This window comes from Hevea brasiliensis, chromosome 18 (genome assembly GCF_030052815.1).
Source record: "Hevea brasiliensis isolate MT/VB/25A 57/8 chromosome 18, ASM3005281v1, whole genome shotgun sequence".
NCBI lineage: Eukaryota > Viridiplantae > Streptophyta > Magnoliopsida > Malpighiales > Euphorbiaceae > Hevea > Hevea brasiliensis.
The window spans coordinates 17,852,359-17,875,459 of record NC_079510.1 but is presented as its reverse complement, the minus strand read 5'-3'; the positions used below and the strand labels follow the sequence as shown (position 1 = coordinate 17,875,459).

Below are 23,101 nucleotides of genomic sequence, written 5' to 3'. Positions count from 1 at the left end.
AGATTATAGAAAGAAATGACAAGGTGAAGGTGGTGAGTTCGGATTTGCCAATGATGGCGCCCTAGTGCAAGGTTCTAGGATATGTGTGCCCGATGTGGACAACCTCGAAATGAAATCATGCGAGAGGCACACTACACCTTTGTAAAGTGTCCACCTGAGTTCCACCAAGATGTACCATGATGTGAAAGATAACTATTGGTGGAATGGCATGAAGAGAGACATAGCGGACTTTGTGTCCAAGTGCTTGACTTGTCGGAAGGTGAAGTTTGAACACTAGAGACCGTCGGGGAAGTTGCAAGAGCTCCTATCCCGAGAATGGAAGTGGGAAATGATCACTATGGATTTTGTGGTAGGTTGCCTCGTACCACGCGAGGATATGATTCGATATGGGTAATTGTAGACCGCTTGACCAAATCGGCTCACTTCTTACTGTAAAGACTACATACTGCGTACGCAGTATGTCCGGCTCTACATTCGAGAAATAGTCGATTGCATGGAGTTAAACTTCCATAATATCGGCGAGAGGGCTGATTCACTTCTCAGTTTTGGAAGAAGTTACAGGAGGCACTTGGCACGTAGTTGAACTTTAGTACTGCTTTCCACCCTCAGACAGACGGACAGTCTGAAAGGACAATCCAAACACTGAAAGACATGCTTCGCATGAGTGTTTTGGATTTTGGAGGTCAATGGGATGATCAGCTAGCTTTGGTGGAGTTTGCCTACAACAACAGTTATCACTCCACCATAGGAATGGCGCCCTATGAGGCACTATATGGAAGAAAGTGTAGGTCTCCTCTGTGTTGGACAGAAATGGGGGAAGCGAAGGTGCATGATGTAAACCTAGTGCAATACACTTTAGAGATAGTTCCTTTAATCGAGAGCAGTCAGCTTGATTTTGATGGCAAAAAGTTATGCAGACCCAGACGGAGGATGTGGAGTTTGCGATGGGCGACTATGTATTCTGAAGGTTTCTCCAATGAAGGAGTCATGAGATTTGGAAAGAAGGGCAAGTTGGCACCTCGGTATATTGGACCTTTTGAGGTTCTTGATAGAGTTGGAGCGATTTGCCTACGGTTGGAGCTACCACCCAACCTCTCTCACGTTCATCCGTGTTTTACATCTCCATGCTCAGAAATACATTCCGATCCTTCTCATGTCTGCAAAGGATGTGATAGAGCTAAAGAGAACTTGACATTTGAGGAGCGACTGTAGCCATAGTGGACTACCAAGTGAGGCAGTGAGATCAAAGCAGATCCCTATGATTAAGGTTTTGTGGAGGAGTCAGTTAGTGGAAGAGTGCACCTGGGAGTTAGAACGGGACATGCGTAGCAAGTACCCTTATCTGTTCAATGTATAATCATGTGCTTTATTCTGCCTTGTGTAAAATTCGAGGACGAATTTTTACGTAAGGGGAAGAATGTAACACCCACGATTTTTATATATTATTATTGGGCTTCGTGTAGGTATCCTCAATTGGCGGAAATTCGGCGGTTGTCGGATCTGTGAATTTCCGGCGAATGGACTAGCTCTGGAAAAGTCTCCGAATTGGATCGAGGTTTTGGCTACCCCACCATTGTCAGGCGTCCCGAGCGCGTCCCCGAAGTCGGAATCGGCAAAGGTAAACCCGAACCTAGTTTTTACGTAATTTTCTAGTGCTTAAATAGGATTAAAAATCCATAAAATATTCGTGGTAGCTTAGAAAATTACGATTCTTTTTGCAATAGCTTAGTAATATTGCTAAGGCCCGCGGGGCAAAGTTTTATAATTTTTAGAGCTTGTTTGGGCAGTTTTTGCAAAAATGATCAATAATAAGGACTAAATTTACATTTAGCGTATGGTGATGGATGAGTGATTTGATGGGCCCGGGAGAGGGGCTGTGTGATAAGATTGAACTGTTGATGTATGGATTGTGAGTATAGAAGTGCGTTTTTAGCCCTTTTGCAGGTTGGGTAGGTCCTAGGTATAGGGGAGACTCTGCTGGATTTTCGGCACGACTTAGGACGTAATTGGTCTTTTTCTTTATTTGTATTGAGTCAGATTGTATTAAATAAATGTAATATGATTGTCGTGAGCGACCTTCTTCCTCCGCCCACGATAATTTGTCGTCAAGTCCGTGAGTAAAATAATAATTTTAATTTAAATATAGATATTATTATATGTTCAGGATGCCCATGAATCACTAATATGCATATATTTATGTAGTTAAACTCTAGGCACGATTTATGTTGCATTCATAGCGTTGATGTACCATGGATGTTGTTGTGGTAATTTGGAGCGGTGTGCGTGCGTTGGCGTGCGTGTGATGTGGTGTGGACTATGGATAGGGCCGGGGTAGTCACGGCTTGAGTAATTCGGGACCGTTCCTTCGAGGGTAGTCACGGCTTGAGTAATTATTTGGGACCCTCGATTTGGTTATTAAGTGGAAGTCCGAGCTTGAGTAATTATTGGCACGGGTTGGATTTAAGAGAGTCGTATAGGGATCAGCTCCCATATGTTATGATTGATACTACAGGGTGTGTGAGTGCTCCAAATTACCTTTTTGATGTTATGATGTGAAAATGTTGTTGATGTTGCATTTCACTCTACAGGGTGCATTAGTTCTAGATAGTTATAGAGATTATGGTTAAAATTGATATTTTACTCTCTGAGTCGAACACTCACTCCTGTTCAATATTTTTTCAAGCTACAGGAGGATTTTATTTTGGTTAACCTGCTTTTCTCCCTCGCAGGTCAATTATTACTGTTTGTATAAACTTGTTAAATCTTAGAATTTCCGCATGTGTTAGAAATGTTATTTGATTTGGGTCTGTAAACTAAATTATTATTTTGGGACCTGTAAACTTAATATGCTATGCATGTTTGATGGATTGGATGAGGGAGCTGAGCTCCCATTTATTATTATGTTGATGAGTATGTGGAGGGTGAGCTGAGCTCCCCAATTGACTATATATTGTGTTTACAGGTCGGGTGAGTCGAAAACTCCCCGTTGGAAAGTCCATTTTATGGCCGGACTCTGTCCGTTTGTTTTCTTGAATTTGGGCCCAATGGGCCTTAGAGTTGGGTTAATGAACAGTTAGGCTTACTACGGGCCTCGGGGGCTTTAGGCTGGCCCAGGTCCTAGTGCCGGTCCGGCCCATAGGTTGGGTCGTGACAAAATTAATAGTAAAGTAATTTTATTTATAAAATAATTGATAAGTAATAAATTAATCTAAAAATTTTTAATTTATTGTTGCATTAATTTTTATAAAATTAAATTAAAATTTAATAAATTTTATGAATAAAAATAAAATTAACTTTTATAAAATACCGGCAACGAATGATAATTATCACTGGCATGCATGAAACCACATAAAAGAAAAAGATTTCACTAAGGCAAAGATTTTTTTTTTCTTTCTTTTAGTCTAGACAATAGCTTCATCATGATGGCTCAATTGTTGGTGATAATAAAGTGCAAAGATAGCACGAAAGAAGGCAAAGCAAAATCATAGATTGACACCTAAGGTTCAATAAAGGTTGAAAACATTGGTATAGTAATCAATTATTCCCATGAAATTAGATTTTTCTTTTTTAAAGAAATTAGTTGATTGTTTAATAACCTAAAAGGACAATACCATGCTCTTACAAGAGTTGGGTAATTTTTTTTTTTCAAAATAACCCAATGCATAGTGGCTAAGCAATTAGTAGAACTACTTCTAATTATGGTAATTTTGAATTTTTAACTAAATTATTTCGTATATCAATAACAAATTTCTCATTACATTTATGACATTAGTATATAATATAAAAAATTATAAAACACTCCACAAACTAATGTAAAAACTTAGAAAACTTTTATGAATAAAATCATGACAGCCCATTATGTCATAATCTTCCACAATGATTTAGATATTAGGGAAAATTTTTATTTAATACCTTATATTTTTATAAAATTAATTACTTAATCTCTATATTTTAAAAAATATACTATTTAATTTCTGTAAAAATTTTAGTTAAGCTATTTAGTCCTTCATCAATTTTTTATTAGATAATATTGGTTAACCTATTATTTAGTCTCTCTATTTTAATGAAACTAATTAGTTAATCCATATATTTTAGAAAACATATTAGTTAGTATATGAAATTTAACTTTATTAATTATTTAGTTTCATAATTATTTTTTTATACGTAAATTATCATATTTCTTTCTTCCTTATTTCTTTCTTATCTTTTCTTATTTCTCCCTCCCTATCTTTTTTTCTTTTATATTCACACATTTCTCCCCCTTATTCTCTCTTTATTTTTTATCTGTCAATAAAAATAGTGTAATTATTTATATAAAAAAGTTAATTAATTTTTTTAAATTTCTAAATAATTAAGAAAAGTTATTTATAAGCGGATAAAATATAAAAATAATGTCCAAAGATTTGAAAATTTTAAAAAATATAAATTAAGAATTAGCTCTACATAGTAAAATTTCTATTTTTATTTAAAAATATATTTTTCAAAATATATAAACTAACTAATTAGTTTCACTTAAATAGAAAGATTAAATTATATTATTTTTCAAAATATAAGATCAACTAATTAGTTTTTTCAAAATAGAGAGACTAAATAGTAGTGTGAACAGTATGAGTAATGAAGAATTTGACAAAGAGACTAAATAATTTAACAAAAATTATTACATGGACTAAATAGTATATGTTTTAAAATATAAAGATCAAATAGTTAATTTTATTAAAATATAAAAATTAAATAGTAAATTATTATTATTATTATTATTATTATTATTATTATTATTCAAAAGCTCTAGAAATAAGATATATATAACGAATTGAAAAAAAAAAGCCATATGACGAAGTAGGGTTTTCTTTCCCATAATTTCATTATATTTCATTACGAAAGAGACCAATCCTTTTTTTTTTTTTCTAAATTTATTAAATAAAATGCAAAGTTAAAAAAAAAATCATTTTCTATAAAGCCCTAGCTCAAAGTGTATTTATAAAAATCTTAAACTTAACCAAGCATAATTTATTTAATTAAATGGTTATTAATTCGCGCGCGTAGCGTGGTTTAGATACTCAATAAAGTAAACAGAAGTTCTTGGCATAATTATCAAGGTATTATCGAAAAATCAAATTTTAAAATATATTATTAAAAAATTAATTTAATTTAAAAATTGATTTAAAACTAAACTTAATATATTTTAATTATAATAATTTAAAATAATAAAAATTTTTAAAAATATTTTTAATTATATTTGAAATAATATTGTTAAAAAAGTATTTTTTTTTTCAAATTAATTCATGTGAAACAATCATTAATTCATAAAGTATTTAATTTGGTAATTTAATTTTTAATTTTTAATTAATTAATTAATTGAGTGTTTGATAAAATTATTTAAGAATTATTTTTTAATAATTTAAGGGTTTATTTAATAATATTTAAAAGTAATTAATTAGTTAAATTGTTAAAAAGGATATTTAGTATTTTTAAATAGTTAAGAGTAAAATAATATAAATTTTTATTTATTAAAAAAATAATTTTAAAATAAATAGTAATTAAAAACGATTTTTAATTTATTTTAAATAATTTTTTAATTTATAAACTAAATTAAAAACTATTTTATTTAAAACTCTCTCGATGCTCTAAAGTTGACTCTATATTTCTAACTGCGATTTGGGTTAACACTTAACAACTTTTTTTTCTTTCTTACCTTTTTTTCTTTTTTTAAAATAAAAGTTACAACAACTAAAGAGCTTGTGTCCAACTACAAGAAGGAAATTATGAGAATTAAAAATTAGTTTAGGATTATTCAGTTAAAAAAGTAGTTAGAAAGAGGATTTTTAACTTTTTGGAGCCTCTTTTCTGCTCTTTTTTTTTTTTTTTTTTTTTTTTTTTTTTTTTTTTTCTTATTATGTGGTCTGCAAACAATCGGTTGCAGCTCTATCTGCACTGCACAAGTCACAGAGACCTTCTTGCACAAATCGTACTGACGCATCTCTCCCTCTCTCTCTCTCTCTCTCTCTCTCTCTCTCTCACTCAAACAAATACTCTCACTTTCTCTCTCTTCATAGAACTTGCAGAGAGGGTCTATCTACAGCCATAGCTGAAGCTGCAAGTTAAAAGAAACTAAAGACTTTGAGGAGAAGAAGTGTGCTTGTCAAAAATGTATTCTGCAGTTAATTTGATGATTATTTTCAAGAGAATTTGGAGGGTTATTTATTTTATTTTCTGGTGATAATATGTGCATGCGTGTGGTGGGCTTTAACATTTATGTCTTTCCACTATTCTTGTCTTGTTTTGTTTTGAAAAATTTCCAGTTTTGCTTCCTGCAACTTGGTTGTTCCCTTATCTTTCTTTTTCTTTTTTTCGTTTTTCTCCTTTCTGGTTCCTTCATTTTCACCAGCTATGGTTGAGATTTTCTTGTCCTTCCTGTACAAATTATAAAGATCTTACATGGGTTTTGTCTATTATGTCTTGCGAAACTGTGAAGAGCAAATAAGATCTTCAGACTTTTAACCAAGATCGGAGGATGATTGTGAATACTCGAGAATGAGATTGTTTACGAGTACATCATCCGATCCTTTTTTTTTTCTTTTAATCTTGATGGGAAAAAATGAAATGGAAAAAAATAAAAATTCATGCAGCAGAATATACAGAATAAGTTTCTTGATACTGCTCAGTATTGACAGATCAGTCTATTATGTGTAAAAGCACCAAAAAAATTTGATTTTGTTCAGTAACAAATCTGTTCTTTAATGGAAGACGGTCTTTTCATTTATCAGGGGCTTTTAAATATATTTATATATTTTTTTCCTTTACTTTGTCTTTATTTGGCTTGAAGATATGGGTCATTAGATCAAATACGATGTAATTGTTGATGTGAAATTCATGTTCATGTCGGTCAAGCAGAGTTGGGTTGGATGTTGAGAAGCTGTGATCCTGAAAACTTGTTGGTTGCCTGAGAAACGATGCCAAACCAGCTATGGTTTGCACTGCTAATGATTTATCAGCATGGAAGGATTTTCCAAAGGGCCTCAGGGTCCTTCTTCTTGAGGAAGATAGCAATTCTGCTGCAGAGATAAAATCGAAACTCGAAGCAATGGATTACATTGGTTAGATATCTTTATTTCCCCTATTTTTCTTCACCTTTTGCATACAAGTTTTTTGTTCTGAAATAGAAATTTTTATTTCACCTAACTTTCTTGGCTATGAAGCCCCATAGATCTCAATTCAATATTAAATTGGTTTTGGATTTTTCGTTATTTAGAACTTAGAAATGATCGTGACTTAGGTAAAATGTCATGGAATGCTCAAATATACCTCAAAAAGGTATTTTCTAAGATGAGGAGTAAAAAGATAACAACTATATGTGTGTGTGTGTGTGTGTGTGTGTGTGTGTGTGTGTGTGTCTGATGTTTCCATGTGGTAAACAGAAATGGTAAATTTTCTGTTATCTGTGTTTCAGAACCATTTCTAGTCCAAACAGTGAAAAGACTAGAAGTTATACTCCTTTCTTTATGTTCGTTATTTTTATTGAGACTGTACTCGAGATCTCAGAACTCCGGGGTACCACTGAGTTAAAGCTCATTGGACATTCTTGATGTTTCTTAATTTCAATTTGCCTAACTTTTGGTGCCATTTCAACATCTTTTGCCAACTCTTTCTTTTCTTTCCCCTTCTAAATTGATCTTAGATATTGTCTGTGTGAATTAGAACTTGAGGATTGCTGGTATGACAAACAATATGAACTTAAGATCTCAATGCAATAATTATGGTTTTGTTCTACAAGTGTTAATTCTCTTTGTTTCTTGGTCTAATTTATTGTTTATGACTTGCAGTTTGTGTAATGTTATAGTGATTTATCCTTTTCTATTGGACTCCTTTTCTGCAGTTATTCTAACATTTACTGTGCTCTTTCCAGTATCTATATTCTACAATGAGAATGAAGCGTTGTCAGAGATTTCAAACAAACCTGAAAGTTTCCATGTTGCTATTGTTGAGGTAATGATTTAATTCAATATTTGTGGATATTATAAACTTGCATTTTCAATTTGTTATTTTGATGTGGGTGCGTAGTTTTGAGAATATTATGAACCTCAAAATGATTCTCTCTGTTGCTTTTTTCCATCTCATGATATGCATTTGTGATTTGTCTTATAACACCTTACCATCAATACTTCATTGCAGTTTCACTTCACCCACCTGCATTAGTTTGGATATAATTTTGATTGATGGAATATACATACATATTCGCTGTATTGTTTGATGTGGATACAGGTGAGTACAAGCAACAGCAATGGGAGATTCAAGTTTCTTGAAGCTGCCAAGGACATGCCTACCATCAGTAAGCTCATATACAACACCTCTCTCTCTCTCTCTCTCTCTCTCTCTCTCTCTCTCTATATATATATATATATATATAATGCTAATTCTTTCTTTAGCTTTCAGCATTCTGTGCCTTGTCCTTTAATCTGCTGCCACTTTCTTTATTCAACTTTTTTAGATAAAGATTCATGTCAATGTTGAACAATAATGAAATTATACAATGTAATAAAGAACCACGCATAAAGATTTTCTGCAATATATTCTATTTTAATCCAGTTCAAAATATGTTCTTTTTTCAGTGATTTCAAACATTCATTGCCTGAGCACAATGATGAAGTGCATAGCGGTAAGAATTTTAATCTCTAAGTTACTAGTCCGTGGCATATAATGCTGCACTACAAATGATTAAATGCCAAAAGTTTTACCTGTTCTGTTCCAAAACCAGTCACTTTGTGTTTGGAATTATTTGGTTAATTTTCCTCAATTCTTTTTCTTTTCTCTTTTGTTCCTCAAATCAGAAACTAGTCTTGTACTTCCTGCTAGTTCAGTGATTGAAAAGAAGTGACGCTCCTTACCCTTTTACAGTGTAGCCGAGTAAAGCGTGCCACATTCGGTGTCGGAGCACCCTATCTTTTCTTGTCCTGTCCATTGTTAATTTTATACTTTATAGAAAACATGTGGTAAAATTTTTTTTTTCATCAAATTATTTCTGTGGAAACCCGGACAGAGTTTCCTCTATTTTATTAGCATCTGGCGGGTTTCAATATTTACCTGTTAAAAACAATTTCATGTGTATCTCATATTTTCATATACATCATGTTATATCATATCATTTTTCCTTATACAATTTCAAGAAAATATATTTTTCATTCATTCATTCATTCATATGGAAGTATATATACAAAAAATCACAACTTTATTTACAATCTAAAATATAATTACAATTCTCAAAAAAGATTTACATCATTTACTTATGTGCAATAAACAAAAATGCAAAACTAAATATACATGAGCCTTACCAAAAATATTATGCTCAGGTGACTAGTAGACACTGTCAGATCTGATCAAATCTCTGTTAGGGCACTACTGCTGCCGCTGTGGCTGTGGCTGTGGCTGTGGCTGTGGCTGTGCCTGGTCTCCAGTATCTACGTGATGGAAAACCAACGTGCGAAGCGAATTGCTTTGCGGTTGTGGCTGTGGCTGTGGCTGTGGCTGGTCTCCAGTATCTACGTGATGGAAAACCAACGTGCCAAGCGAATTGCTCAGTGGTGCATAACTTTAAAGAAAAATAACTGAGTAATTACATATAATAATTCTAGGCTAATTTTATAAATTCTAAGTCTTTACAGATTTATTTGACTTTGGGATTAATTTATTTATCAGGATCTTATCTATGCATTTATTTCATTTTTAGTCTCTTTAAAATCATATCAGTGCCCAAGTAACCTATAATAGACTATAAAAACTGAATACAAGGGAGTATACTGGTTAGACAACCATATGTCTATCCTATATATAACTGTCATGTCAGGCACAAGACCAGCGGGCAGACTATAAAAGCCATAAATGAAATTAGGCACAATGGCTAACGGGCAAGCATATAGCCTGTAGAATAATCATATCAGACATATTTTGTCAATTAATAATTATTCATGTAGGCAGTACTGCTATCTGTAGCCCCTAATTGGTATACCAATCGATTCAAACTATATACATAAGCCTAGATTTACTTTGGGCAATTAAGCATTATCAATTACTTATTAGAAATTTTATGTCACTTTGTAGTGGGAAAGTGGGTCCCACATACCTATTTCATGTAATTCAGTCTTTAGTAACATGTTAGGGTTAAAACCCTACTATAAAATAGCTTGTTTTGTGAACCTTTCTTTAGGTTTAGCTTTAGTCTTTTAACTTTACCTATCAATTTGATCACCTTGTGGCTACTGTTTGACCATACTTCCTTCATGGAAGTTGTTCCTCAATGTCTTCTCTTTATTTTCCTTTTTTGAATCATGTCATTTGGATTTCTGGAACTCAAATTATGGTCAATTAACCATAACTAGTTCATTTTCTAATTTTGGCTCTTTAGGCAAATTTTGGAATTACACTTTACCAATTTAATTGGACATATTATAGTCACTTTTAGGCTTAGTGTTCTTCATAGAGTTTGTTGCCCTATGTCTTATGGTCACTTAGAATTTTGGATTGCAATTTTTCAAGTTTTGTATAATTACTTATAGCCGAATCATTGGCCTGGACTCAAGTACTCTGTGCTAATAGGATCCCAGTTCAGGTCAGTGGCTTTGACCCAACTTTTAGGATTCTTAAATTTATAATTTGAGGAAAGTGTCTAAAACAAAGTTGGAGCTCTATTTCTTAGGTTTCCAGAACAATATGGCTCATTCCAATTGGAGTTTCCTAGTGAGAGATATGACTAAAAGACTGTCCTGGAGTTAAATAGTCACTTAGGCAATTTTCAGAATTTGTATACTAACTTGATTTAGCCAATTGACCTAATTCCCTTGATTTTTGGGTTTTGGTCAAAATACCAATATTGTAGATTGATGTCTTGTGGAAAATTTTCTACTGGTTTCATTGCATTTGGATTTCTGTAGATCAAGTTATGGCCTCTTTGCAAAAACTGGTCAAGTAAGTCTATTTCTAGCAATTTATGGACAATATGGTTTTGGGCAGTTTTGTTATCTAATTTGGGCCAACAATTTGGATTGGTTTAAGGCATTTCTGGGCTCTGTGGTCTTCATGAAAGTTATAGTCCTATATTTAAACTTTCCAATGGTATAAAATTTAGGTCATTTGGACCTGTCTAGAGAGAGTTATGGCCAAATGAATGTGTACTGTTCATTTGGTCAATTTTCTGGGTTCATCATTTAGTCATCTGGATTGGGACAACAATTTGGTCAATTTATGGGCAAAATTTGGGCATGGTCTCTTCATGAAAAATGAAGCATTTTAGGTTTAGTTTCATCTCCAATTAGCCTCATACCAATTGGAGCAACACAATTTTGGTTATGGCTCAAAACATATACTGGATTCAACAATTCTCAACCTGCAAAGAAATTTACACTTCCAATTTCATTTCCTCTAACTCCCAAACTACAAATCAACATTCATGGCACTTCTAACATCGTCAATTCATCACAACACAATCAAATTCCAGCAACAACACAAGTCTCCAACAATTAGGTCAAAATTCTAACTCCAATTTGTCATTTACAATATACACATACAATTACATTTCTAACATATACAACTTCATCTATTTAGCCATTAACAACACTAAACACCATTTACATGTATGAAAACATTAAACTCTCATGTTTTCAAAGGCTGCCGAATTCTAGGGTTTACAATTACTCATCATTTTCTTCAAATTTCTCATCATACCAACTCAATTCAACCTCAATTCAAGATGTAACTAAGGAAGGAAAAGAAAACATGCACTAACCTCAACTTGTGAGAATTCTTGTCTTGCCAAACTTCAATTCTACCTCTTCTAATTACTATCACTAGTTTCCTTGGGATGTGGGGACTAATTTTTGTGAAGGAACTTGTGAGGATCATGTTGAGAATGGAAGGAATTGAAACTTGCATGAAGAGAAATCATGAAAGAAAAGAAAGAACAAGGCTCGGCCATGGGTGAGATAAAATGAAGAAGATGAAATTAGTGGATGGATTTGTCTTCTTATGCCTATTTATACCCCACTAATAATTTAATTATTAATTATAATAATTAAACTTTTAATATTTCAAATAATTCCCTTTTATATTCCTTTAATTATTTTTACATATAGTTTCATATTTTCATGGAATTTTTAAAATTTTTAATATCACTCATTCTAATGGACATTTAGGTCAAAAGTCGACTCTAGGTACCAAATGACCAAAATGCCCCTCTTCGGGTTACAGTCAAATTTTTTCGGTAATACCGATTAAATCCCTAATCCGACGGTTCTTTTAATTTTATATTGTCTATTTCATTTTTATTTTTACCTGTACCAATTAACTAATTTTTTTTTTTGACATTTTCAATGTCATTTATACCTCAGTAGACTTTTAATTACATCCCGGAAATTATTTTCTATGGTTCCTCGCGGATTTGGGGTTGTCAACTGTCTACGCAGTAACTTTTCAGTACGGTCACCTATCGCCGTGGTTCCGGCTTTTTTAATCTAGTTATATTTCATTTCTTTTATTTTTCCTTAATTTTTCTTGGTCTTTATTTCATCAATTTATGTCTACTCACCCTAGTTTAAGTGTAATTCCAGACATTTGACTGTTTGAACAGACGTTAGTCGTCGGAACAGTAAAACGTACGGATTATCTACCGAGAGAGTATTACAAGAAAGAAAAAAATTCATTGAAAAGTTCAGTTGAATTTTAACTAGGGACCCAGAAAAAAGTTTGCTACGCATCACGAGTCTAATGTATTTTGGCAATTTATTTTAGCTTGGTGCTGTTGAGTTCCTTCGGAAACCTCTCTCTGAAGACAAACTGAGGAATATATGGCAGCATGTGGTTCATAAGGTAAGTTTAGTGTTTTAGGTTCTGTTTATATTGTGTAGCATTGATGACCCTTGCTATGAAATAATTATTTTGACTTCATTTGTCTTGAGCAGGCATTTAATGCAGGGGAAAGTGTCCTCTCTGAATCACTAAAGCCTGTCAAAGATTCTGTAGTTTCAATGCTGCAACTCAAAGGGGAAACTGAAGTGCCCAAAAATGAGACCTTAGAGAGAAAGAAAAATACATCTCCAGCTCATGAAAATGATCATGAGCAGTCATCAGGTAGTGATAAGTACCCGGCCCCTTCAACCCCACAATTAAAACAAGGAGCTCGGTTATTGGATGATGTGGATTGCCAAGATCATACTAATTGCTCAACAGAAAAAGAGAGTGAGGAGGAATCTAAATCTGTTGAAACTACTTGTGCAATGACTGAAGTAACTCTGCAGGTAGGCCATCCTCAGAGCTTAAGTGAGACTGTGATCAAAGAGGAGGATGACTCGGCTGATGGTATCAAGGGTGAGAATAATGTATCTAGTCATCCACAAAATAAAGACGATCTCAAAGATCCTGATGGAAATGCTGAAAACCCAGATAAAGCTTCTGGTCTTCATAATTCTTATGGGACGAGAGTTATTCGAAAGAAAATGAAGGTAATTCTGTTTTCATGAGCATGAGATGCTTTTGAAATTTTATTTGATCCTCAGAGGATCACAATTATATCAATGCTTCAAATTTTCCTACAGTTAAAACATTTCTCTTCCACGAAGCACATGCTCCTTCTGGATATTCTGTGGATGATTATTTGGGATTGTTTAATTTGTTTTATATTGTTATATTAAATTTGCTAAATTTTTTGGTTATTTTGGAGAATCACTTCCTCCCCACTTCAATTTTTAGTGGGATTAGTTTTGTCCTGTAGTTTCCCCTACTTTTTCATAGTTTTTTCTTAAATTGTAATTGAAGTATCACCAAAACTGGGAGTGGGTTCCCCAATTTCAGTCCACAATGGTGATTGTTGTTTGCTCTTTGCTCTGGGCTTCAGGTAGACTGGACCCCTGAGTTGCACAAAAAATTTGTGCAGGCAGTGGAGCAACTGGGTGTAGATCAAGCCATTCCTTCAAGAATACTAGAGGTGATGAAAGTGGAAGGCTTGACAAGACATAATGTAGCAAGTCATCTCCAGGTCAGTAGTAAACTTGTTCTTTACATTTTTTTAACCTTTTATTCAACAAAAATCATTATATTGATTGAAGAATCATAATATGCTGTTGGCCGTTAAGCCCACTTTATAACAGTAAAGATTGGTTGTTACTTGTTATTGCTTAAGGTCCTTCTGTTTATCCATTTGTTTTCCCATTAAACCAGGTAAATTTATGGCTGTAGCTAACTGAAGAGCTTTGATTATTTTCAAGCAGAAATATAGAATGCATCGGAGACATATTCTGCCCAAGGAAGATGATAGGAGATGGTCACAACAAAGGGATCAAGTACAAAGGAGTTATTATCAACATAAACCTATCATGGCCTATCTTCCATGTCATTCTAATCATACTTTCCCACTCAGTCCTGTATATCCTGTCTGGGGAGCACCTGGTAGTCACCCAGCTGGTGTCCATACGTGGGGCTCACCTGGCTATTCCCCATGGCCACTAAGAGAAAGTTGGCATTGGAAACCATATCCTGGGGTAAATTAAACTTGCTATCTTTAGTACTACAATAGACAATGACTTGTAATACTTTTCAGGGAAACAATTAATGGAGGTCAATTGCACAAGCATTTCCATAAACAAGTTTTTGATACATTTCACATTTTCATGTTTCAGATGCATGCAGAGGCATGGGGTTGCCCTGTGATGCCACCACCTCAAAATCCATATTCTTCTTCACCTCAAGTAAGCATTACCTCAAGAGATCTGTTATGTTTAACCTGAACTGTGAAGTTTATTGCTGTGAGTTTGCTAAATTCTTATTATTATGCAGAATGCTACAGAGTTTCACAGTGTCGGAACGGTTGATAATGGGTGCCTGGATCCACAAAATTCATTTGATCTACATCCGGTAACAGAAAGCCTTATAATTGATCAACAATATGCTCTAAAATTGGAGAGATTATTAAGTACTCCTTGTGTGTATGCTACTTCTCTCACAATCATGTGGGTTCTACTCTTCACATTACAAAGAGGACCCATATTTTAACAAGAAAATTACATCAAATATGTTAATTATAATTTTCCCTACAATTTTGTCATAGATTGTGTCTACGAAGTCTTGAAATGCTTAAACTAGGGTCACTTTTGACATTATTGTTTGAGTCGCTATTCAGAAAAGAATTACATCAAATATGTTAATTATATTAAATTAAATTTGACATGTTTTGATCATCTGCCTTATAATGTTGAAAAATTTTATGTGCTTGTCCTTGTGCAGGCAGAGGAGGTGGTTGACAAGGTAGTGAAAGAGGCAATTAACAAGCCTTGGTTACCCTTGCCTTTAGGCCTGAAGCCACCTTCTACTGATAGTGTCCTAGCAGAACTGTCTAGGCAAGGCATTTCCAGAATTCCTCCCCACGTCAACTGCTCAAATTCCATGTGAGAAGCATCTCTTCACTACACTAGATCATACTGATACATTTTCACTTGGACCATCATCAATAATGGACCAGCTTCAACCAATCAACATCCATGATCTACCAGCAAATGGATGGGACCACGTTGCTGGGATGATGGGACCACGTTGCTGGGATGTTGACAGAAAATTAATGAAGACAACACAATACAACCCAGTAGTGGAGGATGACGTGAAGTAGGGGCAACAAGAACGGCTAGAGAAAGGCCAAGTAGATGCAATGTTCACCTTGTGTGAAATTTGTGGTTGTAAATAGAACCTATCAAAGGGAAATTGCTGTTGAATATTGGCCTTTTCGGGTGTTTATGTCGAGCGTTTTTTTTTTTTTGAGCTTTTTGTGTATGGATGGAATATTGAAGAGGGGGATTGTTCCATTGGGTGGAGCGTATGTGTCTGATAATGGGGAAGTGGTCTGGGTGGGTAGCGGTGGTGGTGGCCGCACGGGGACTTTGTGAATAAAGTTGACATAGAATCTTAATGGATGCTGACATGTTTTCTATCCTTAATAGTGATGCTGTAGACTTGTAGCATCAGCATTTTCGGTCTAATCAATGTTTTCCTCTGTTTTGGGCCCAAGCACTTATGTTGGATTTGATGGATGGACATGGTCAGCGTGAGTTTAATTGCAGTGGTCCACGACTGAGACCATACACGTCCATATTATTACATTTTTTTTTTGGCATTTTACAATGACTATGAGATTTGACAATTTCTCTATCTCTCTATTATGACGTGAAGTAGGGGCAACAAGAACGGCTAGAGAAAGGCCAAGTAGATGCAATGTTCACCTTGTGTGAAATTTGTGGTTGTAAATAGAACCTATCAAAGGGAAATTGCTGTTGAATATTGGCCTTTTCGGGTGTTTATGTCGAGCGTTTTTTTTTTTTTGAGCTTTTTGTGTATGGATGGAATATTGAAGAGGGGGATTGTTCCATTGGGTGGAGCGTATGTGTCTGATAATGGGGAAGTGGTCTGGGTGGGTAGCGGTGGTGGTGGCCGCACGGGGACTTTGTGAATAAAGTTGACATAGAATCTTAATGGATGCTGACATGTTTTCTATCCTTAATAGTGATGCTGTAGACTTGTAGCATCAGCATTTTCGGTCTAATCAATGTTTTCCTCTGTTTTGGGCCCAAGCACTTATGTTGGATTTGATGGATGGACATGGTCAGCGTGAGTTTAATTGCAGTGGTCCACGACTGAGACCATACACGTCCATATTATTACATTTTTTTTTTGGCATTTTACAATGACTATGAGATTTGACAATTTCTCTATCTCTCTATCTTTAATTTAAAAGAATTTTGCCTTGCTAAATTTAAAATATAAGATTAACCAATTGTTAAAAAGAATTTGGTCTCAATTTTAATTTAATTCGTAATTGCATCATTCGGTCTAAGTTTTGCAGAAAGCGTTGTTTTGTGACGGGTGATTGTTCAAAAGAAGCCTAATTAAGTAACCTCACCATCCCTGCTAGAATCTCTTTTCTAGACACTAGATTACTAATTAGGAGCATGTATCACTACCTTATTGAAATGTAGTGTTTCCTTTTTTTTTTTTTTCTAACTACATGTGCTTTCAAGATCCTAACCTTCTCACTAGTTTGAAGGTTCAAGTCCAGTTAGTAGGAGCAAAACAAATATCTTCCATGGTGGCAACTCTCCATCACTAGTTCGTCTATAGGTTGCAGGATCATGCTATTAATCTTTTGCAGCCAAGAGTTTCTACGGACACTCTGTTGATCCATGCTAACACATAGACAACATCTATGATTGTTCAAATTCTAAGGCAACTTGTAACACCCCTTACCCGGTTTACAGTGTAGTCGAGCAAGGAATGTCATATTCTGTGCCGGAGTATTTTATCTTATCTTGTCTTATTCATCATTAGCTATAATATCATTATATTTTTATTGAGTCATTTTAATTCATATCTCATCATGCCTTCATCCACTCATATCAATTTCTCATAATCATTCATGTGGAATTCATCTTATTTCATATATAAGGTTCATGTACATAGGTTACACAACTTATACAATCTCAAAATTAATTACAAGATTTCCTATTTTGATAGGGCCCATGGATACCAGATATATATATATATATATATATATATATATATATAGTATCCATGGGCCCTATCAAAATGAACATGTACTGCCCTCACCGTAGGTAGTCCGTAAGTTCTATTGTTCCGATAAATAATGTCTGTCTGAACAGTCAGAATATCTGAAACTACACTTAAATGATAGTGAGGAGATATAAAATGATGGAATAAATGATAAGAAAATACAAGAAAAATTAAGAAAAAAAAAATGTAACTAGGTTAAATGAGCCGTGGTTCCAGCGATGGGTGACCATACCAAAAAGTCACTGTGTAGACAGTTGACGATCTCAGACCTGCGAGGAACCCTAGGAAATAATTTCGGGACTTAATTAAAGGTTTACTGAGGTACAAATGACATTAAAAATGTCAAAGAAAATTTAGTTAATCGGTACAGATGGAAATGAAAATTAAAGGAATCATCGGATCAGTGATTTAATCGGTATTACCGAAAAAGTTGGACTATAACCCTAAGAGGGGTATTTTGATCATTTGACACCTAGAGTTGATTTTTGACCTAAATGTCCACTAAAAATGAGTGGTATTAAATTTTGAAAATCCCATGAAAATATGAATATATATGTTTAATGTAATTAAAGAAACATAAGGGGACGTTATTAGAAATATTAAAAGTTTAATTATTATAATTAATAATTTAATGTTAGTGGACTATATAAAGCCATAAGAAGACAAACACTCATCCACTAACTCATCTTCTTCAATCTTTTCATCCATGGCCGAATTCCTCTTCATATTTTCCTCCATGGATGTTTTACATGCAAGCTTCATTCTCTTCCATTCTCACCATGATCCTCACAAGTCCCTTCACAAAAATTAATCCTCACATCATAAGGAAGCTATTGATAGTAATTAGAAGTGGTAGAATTAAAGTTTGGCAAATTCAAGAAGTGGTCATCTAAAGGTTAGTGCATAATCTTTCTTCCTTTCTTTGTTAGGTCTTGAATTGAGGTTGATGTGAAGTGAATTATGCTTGAAATCAAAGGAAATGGTAAGTTAGGAGAAGTATTGACTTTTCGGCAGCCTTGAAACCATGAGTGTTTGATTAATTCTTACATTTAAGTGATGATTAGTGATGTTGATTAAGGTAATTACATGTACTAGAATATAATTGCATGTGAATGTTTAAGATTGACCATGTGAATTAGGGTTTTGAACTATATGTTGGAGATTTGTGTAATTGTTCAATTCGGTAGCCTTGAGGAACTTAGGAGATTGATAATTTCATGTATTTAAATGTTGATTAATGGTGTTGATGGATAAGTGGAAGTGAATTATATGTTGATAGTTGAAGTTACATGTACTAGCACATTGATTTTATGTGTATATTGTAATTGACAATTGAATTAGGTTTTTGAATTACATATTGGAGACTTGATGTAATTGCTGGATTATGATTGTATTGAGATGAATTCATGATTTTAGAAGTTCCATGAATGCCAATTTGAAGTTTGGCAGTTGGAGAATTGAAAATTTGGGAGTGTTCTTTTATGTGGGTTGAGAATTATTGAAATTCAGTGTGTGTTTTGAGCCATAACCAAAATTTTGTGGCTCCAATTGGTATGAGGCCAATTGGAGATAAAACTAGACATAAAATGCACCATTTTTCATGAAGAAACTATACTCAAATTCTATCCAAAAAGTGACCTAAATGTTGCCCTAATCCGGATTACCAAATAGTAAACCCAGAAAACGACCAAATGAACAGTGTATATTCATTTGGTCATAACTCACTCCAGACAGATCCAAATGACCTGAAATTTATACCATTGGAAAGTTTAGACATAGGGCTACAACTTTTGTGAAGAACACAAATCCCAGAAATGCCATTAACCCAACCAAATTGTTTGCTTAATTTGGGTTACCAAAACTGTCCAGTACCAAAACTGTCCAGAATTGCTAGACAAAGGCTACTTGACCAGTTTTGGCAAAAAGGCCATAACATAGTCTACAGAAATCCAAATGCAACAAAACCATGGCAAAATGTTCACAAGACATCAATCTACAATATTGGTATTTTGACCAAAACTCAGAAATCAAGGAAACTAGGTCAATTGACTAGATCAAGTTAGTATGCAAATTTTGGAAATTTGCCTAAGTGACCATTGACTATAGAACAGTCTTCAAGTCATATCTCCCACCAGGAAACTCCAATTGGAATGAGCCATATTGTTTTGGAAACCTAAGAAATAGGACTCTAACTTTTTTTTAGACACTTTCCTCAAATTATAAATGTAAGAACCTTAAAGGTTGAGTCAAAGTCACTAACCTGAACTGGAATCCTGTTGGCATAGGGTACATGAGTCCAGGCCAGTGATTTGGCTATAAGTAATTCTACAAGACTTGAAAAATTGCAACCCAAACTTTTGAGTGACCATATGACATAGGGAAATAAATTATATGAAGAATACTAAGCCTAAAAGTCACTTCAACATGTCCAATAAAATTGGTAAAGTATAACTCCAAAATTTGCCTAGCTAAGGATCCAGAATTAGGAAATGAACCAGTTATGGTTATTTGACCATAACTTGAGTTCCAGAAATCTAAATGACATGATTCAAAAAGGGAAAATAAGACAAGACATAGAAGAACAACTCCCATGAAGGAAGCATGGCCAAATAGTGGCTACAAAGTGATCAAATTGATATGTAAAGTTAAGACATTAAAACTAAACCTAAAGAAAGGTTCATAAGATAACTTATCTTATGGTAGGGTTTTAACCCTAATGACCCTAATGTGTTACTAAACAATGAATTAGATGAAATAGGTATGTGGGACTCACTTTTCCACTACAAAGTGACATGAAATCTTTTGATACATAAAATGTAAATTACCTAAATAGTTTGCTAAACACATAAGTCATATGAAAATACACTTGGAACCTATGTTTCCATCATATATGAAATAATAATACTATGAATATGTATAGTACATGACATAAAATAATGAGAGTGATAAATACATAAGTTATATGAATATGTACTTGGGACCTATTTTCCCATTATAATGACATGAAAATGGTAGAAAGCATAGATAGTACATAAAGTGAAATAACAATAAGTTATGAACCCTTAATAGTACATAGCATGAAATAATAAAACTATAAGTGCTTAATAATACCAATTTGCCCAAAGTATACCTAGACTTATGTATATAGCTTTGATCGATTGGTATACCAATTAGGGACTACAGATTTCAGTACTGCCCACAGGAATAATCATTGATATACAATATATGTCTGATATGATTGTTCTACTGGCTTTCTGCTTGCCTGTTGACCATTGTGCCTGATATGATTTCTGGCTTTATGCCTGCTCGCTGGCCATGTGCCTGACATGACAGATGTATACATGACAGATGTATACATGATAGGCACACAGATGTCTAACTTGTATACTCCCGTGGATCCGGTCTTTATAGTCTGTCATAAGTTACTTGGGCACAAATATGAGTATTGAGTCTTAAATTTAATTAAGTACCGAAAAGATCATATATATGAGTAATAGCCTGTAAAAATCAATTGATCATATGAAGAGATCCTAGTAAATTAATATGCTCCTATGGAGTGATACACTTGAATTGTATAGATGTTTTTAAGCACATTTGTATACTATCTCATAGCATTTGGGCGAGTATTTTCATGCATAGTAGTTGATTTCATTAGTTTTTGTAATTTCTATTGTCAAGCCCTTAATTCCACGTTTTCTACATTATTTCAGGTGTTTGGGTGAAGCCCCACAGTATAGGTGTGCAAAAGGAAGCTTGGAGAGGTCAAGAGACTGAGTATTACTACTGACACAAAGTACACGGGTTGTGTAAGCCAAGCCCCAGACCCATGTAACCTTCTGCCAGAAGAAAGCCAGAGAGCTAATGGAGAAACAAAAGTACACGGGTCGTGTAATTGGACCCGTGTAATCTGCAGGGACCCGTGTAAGTCTCTGCTAGGCACAAGCTTGAAGAACCTTATGGGAACAAAAGTACACGGCCCATGTAACCAGGCCCGTGTATGTCACACCCTACTCCTCCGTAAGATGTAACATGATCCCATAGTACACCTAATGAATTACCGTACTTCGCCTACCGGTAACCTATTAAATATACTACAAGGGATTTTAAATCAATTTTGGTGAAATTTAAATCATTGATTAAAATATGGTGTTATAAATTTTTTTTAAAATTTCAGCAGAGTGCTGGCTGTATTTTGAGAAAACAGTTCTTCAAACCTGAAAAGGAAAACACTCCTAATATGTTTTCTCAAAAACAACTCCAATAAACTTCATTTCATCTCATAATTCTATCTCAATAATCAAATTATTTCATTTTCAAACCAACCTCATTATAAAAGAAACATTTCATTGATTACAAGACTCAAAAATTAATATTACAAAACTATATAGGTAAATGAAATCTCAAATTTACATTACAATAATTTGCATTTAATTACATACCAAAATATTTTACTAGAGTTTTATACAGCTACTCAAATAATTTACATACATATTATTACATGCATACATCAAAACCTATGTACATGGGTATACCTATGATATAGTTGGAGCTGATTTGAATGTGTCTTTAAAGAATCTTACTCAACTGCTCTATGCTCTTTTCACCTGCGACAGCATACAAAGCTATCGCTGAGTGGTGAACTCAGTGGTGCACAACTATAATTTAAAACATAGTACAATATACATTGACAAAATTATAACAATTAATTTGAAAGTCTTGAAATTTAATAAAATTCCAAAAGTCAAAATCTTCGTTGCAAATAATATAAATCATTAGTTAAAATGACTTTGAGCAAGAAATTCAATTTATCAAATCACAACTGGATATTTAAAGTAATTCCAGCAATCATGGAAATAAAGATTAATTCCAACAAAATCAATTATGCATAAATCCCATTTGAAATCAAAATTCTTTACTATTCAAAAACCATTCTTTATCTCACTAACTATGCAAAACTAATCTGCAAGGGCCATCTCCGGGGTGATTCTAACTCCTTATGGTCGGGGAGGTTGAATCAGATTTGTCACACCCTACTCCCCCATAAGATGTAACATGATCCTGTAGTACACCTAATGAATTACCGTACTTCGCCTACCGATAACCCATTAGATATACTACAAGAGATTTTAAAAACAATTTTTGTGAAATTTAAATCATCGATTAAAATCTGGTGTTATAAAATTTTTTTCAAAATTTCGGCAAAGTGCCGACTGTATTTTGAGAAAATAATTCTTCAATCCTGCAAAAGAAAATGCTCCCAATATGTTTTCTCAAATACAACTTCAATAACTTCATTTCAATTCACAATTCAATTCTCAATAAACAATCAATTCATTTTCAAACTAATCTCATCATAAAGAAACATTTCATTAATTGCAAGACTCAAAATTTATAATACAAAACTATTCAAGTAAATGAAATCTCAAATTTATATTTACAATAATTTACATTTAATTACATACCAAAATATTTTACAAGAGTTTTTATACAATTGCTCAAATAATTTACA

General features: G+C 33.8%; 1 protein-coding gene across 6 annotated transcripts; it reads left to right on the top strand.

Moving 5' to 3' along the window:
* The first annotated feature begins 5,902 nt into the window (after positions 1-5,902).
* Positions 5,903-16,007, top strand: LOC110673105 (two-component response regulator-like APRR2). Of its 6 annotated transcripts, none has more exons than XM_021836126.2 (12): positions 5,903-6,147; positions 6,892-7,094; positions 7,904-7,983; positions 8,260-8,326; positions 8,607-8,653; positions 12,775-12,852; positions 12,945-13,484; positions 13,877-14,017; positions 14,250-14,519; positions 14,658-14,726; positions 14,815-14,892; positions 15,262-16,007. In XM_021836126.2, exons 2-12 carry the CDS (start codon positions 6,965-6,967, stop codon positions 15,424-15,426), a joined length of 1,665 nt encoding a protein of 554 aa, XP_021691818.2. In that variant the 5' UTR covers positions 5,903-6,147; positions 6,892-6,964; the 3' UTR covers positions 15,427-16,007. The 6 variants fall into 6 exon arrangements, with proteins under 6 accessions (XP_021691818.2, XP_021691822.2, XP_021691820.2 ...); XM_021836130.2 differs by having other exon boundaries at positions 14,815-14,987; positions 15,262-15,428; XM_021836128.2 differs by having other exon boundaries at positions 5,922-6,147; positions 6,824-7,094.
* Positions 16,008-23,101: the final 7,094 nt, after the last annotated feature.

Coding starts and splice junctions, on each gene's coding strand:
- LOC110673105 (XM_021836126.2), top strand. CDS start 6,965: ATGGTTTGCACTGCTAATGATTTATCAGCATGGAAGGATTTTCCAAAG. Junction 12,853..12,944: donor GGCAGCATGTGGTTCATAAG/GTAAGTTTAGTG, acceptor TGTCTTGAGCAG/GCATTTAATGCAGGGGAAAG. Junction 14,727..14,814: donor CATATTCTTCTTCACCTCAA/GTAAGCATTACC, acceptor ATTATTATGCAG/AATGCTACAGAGTTTCACAG.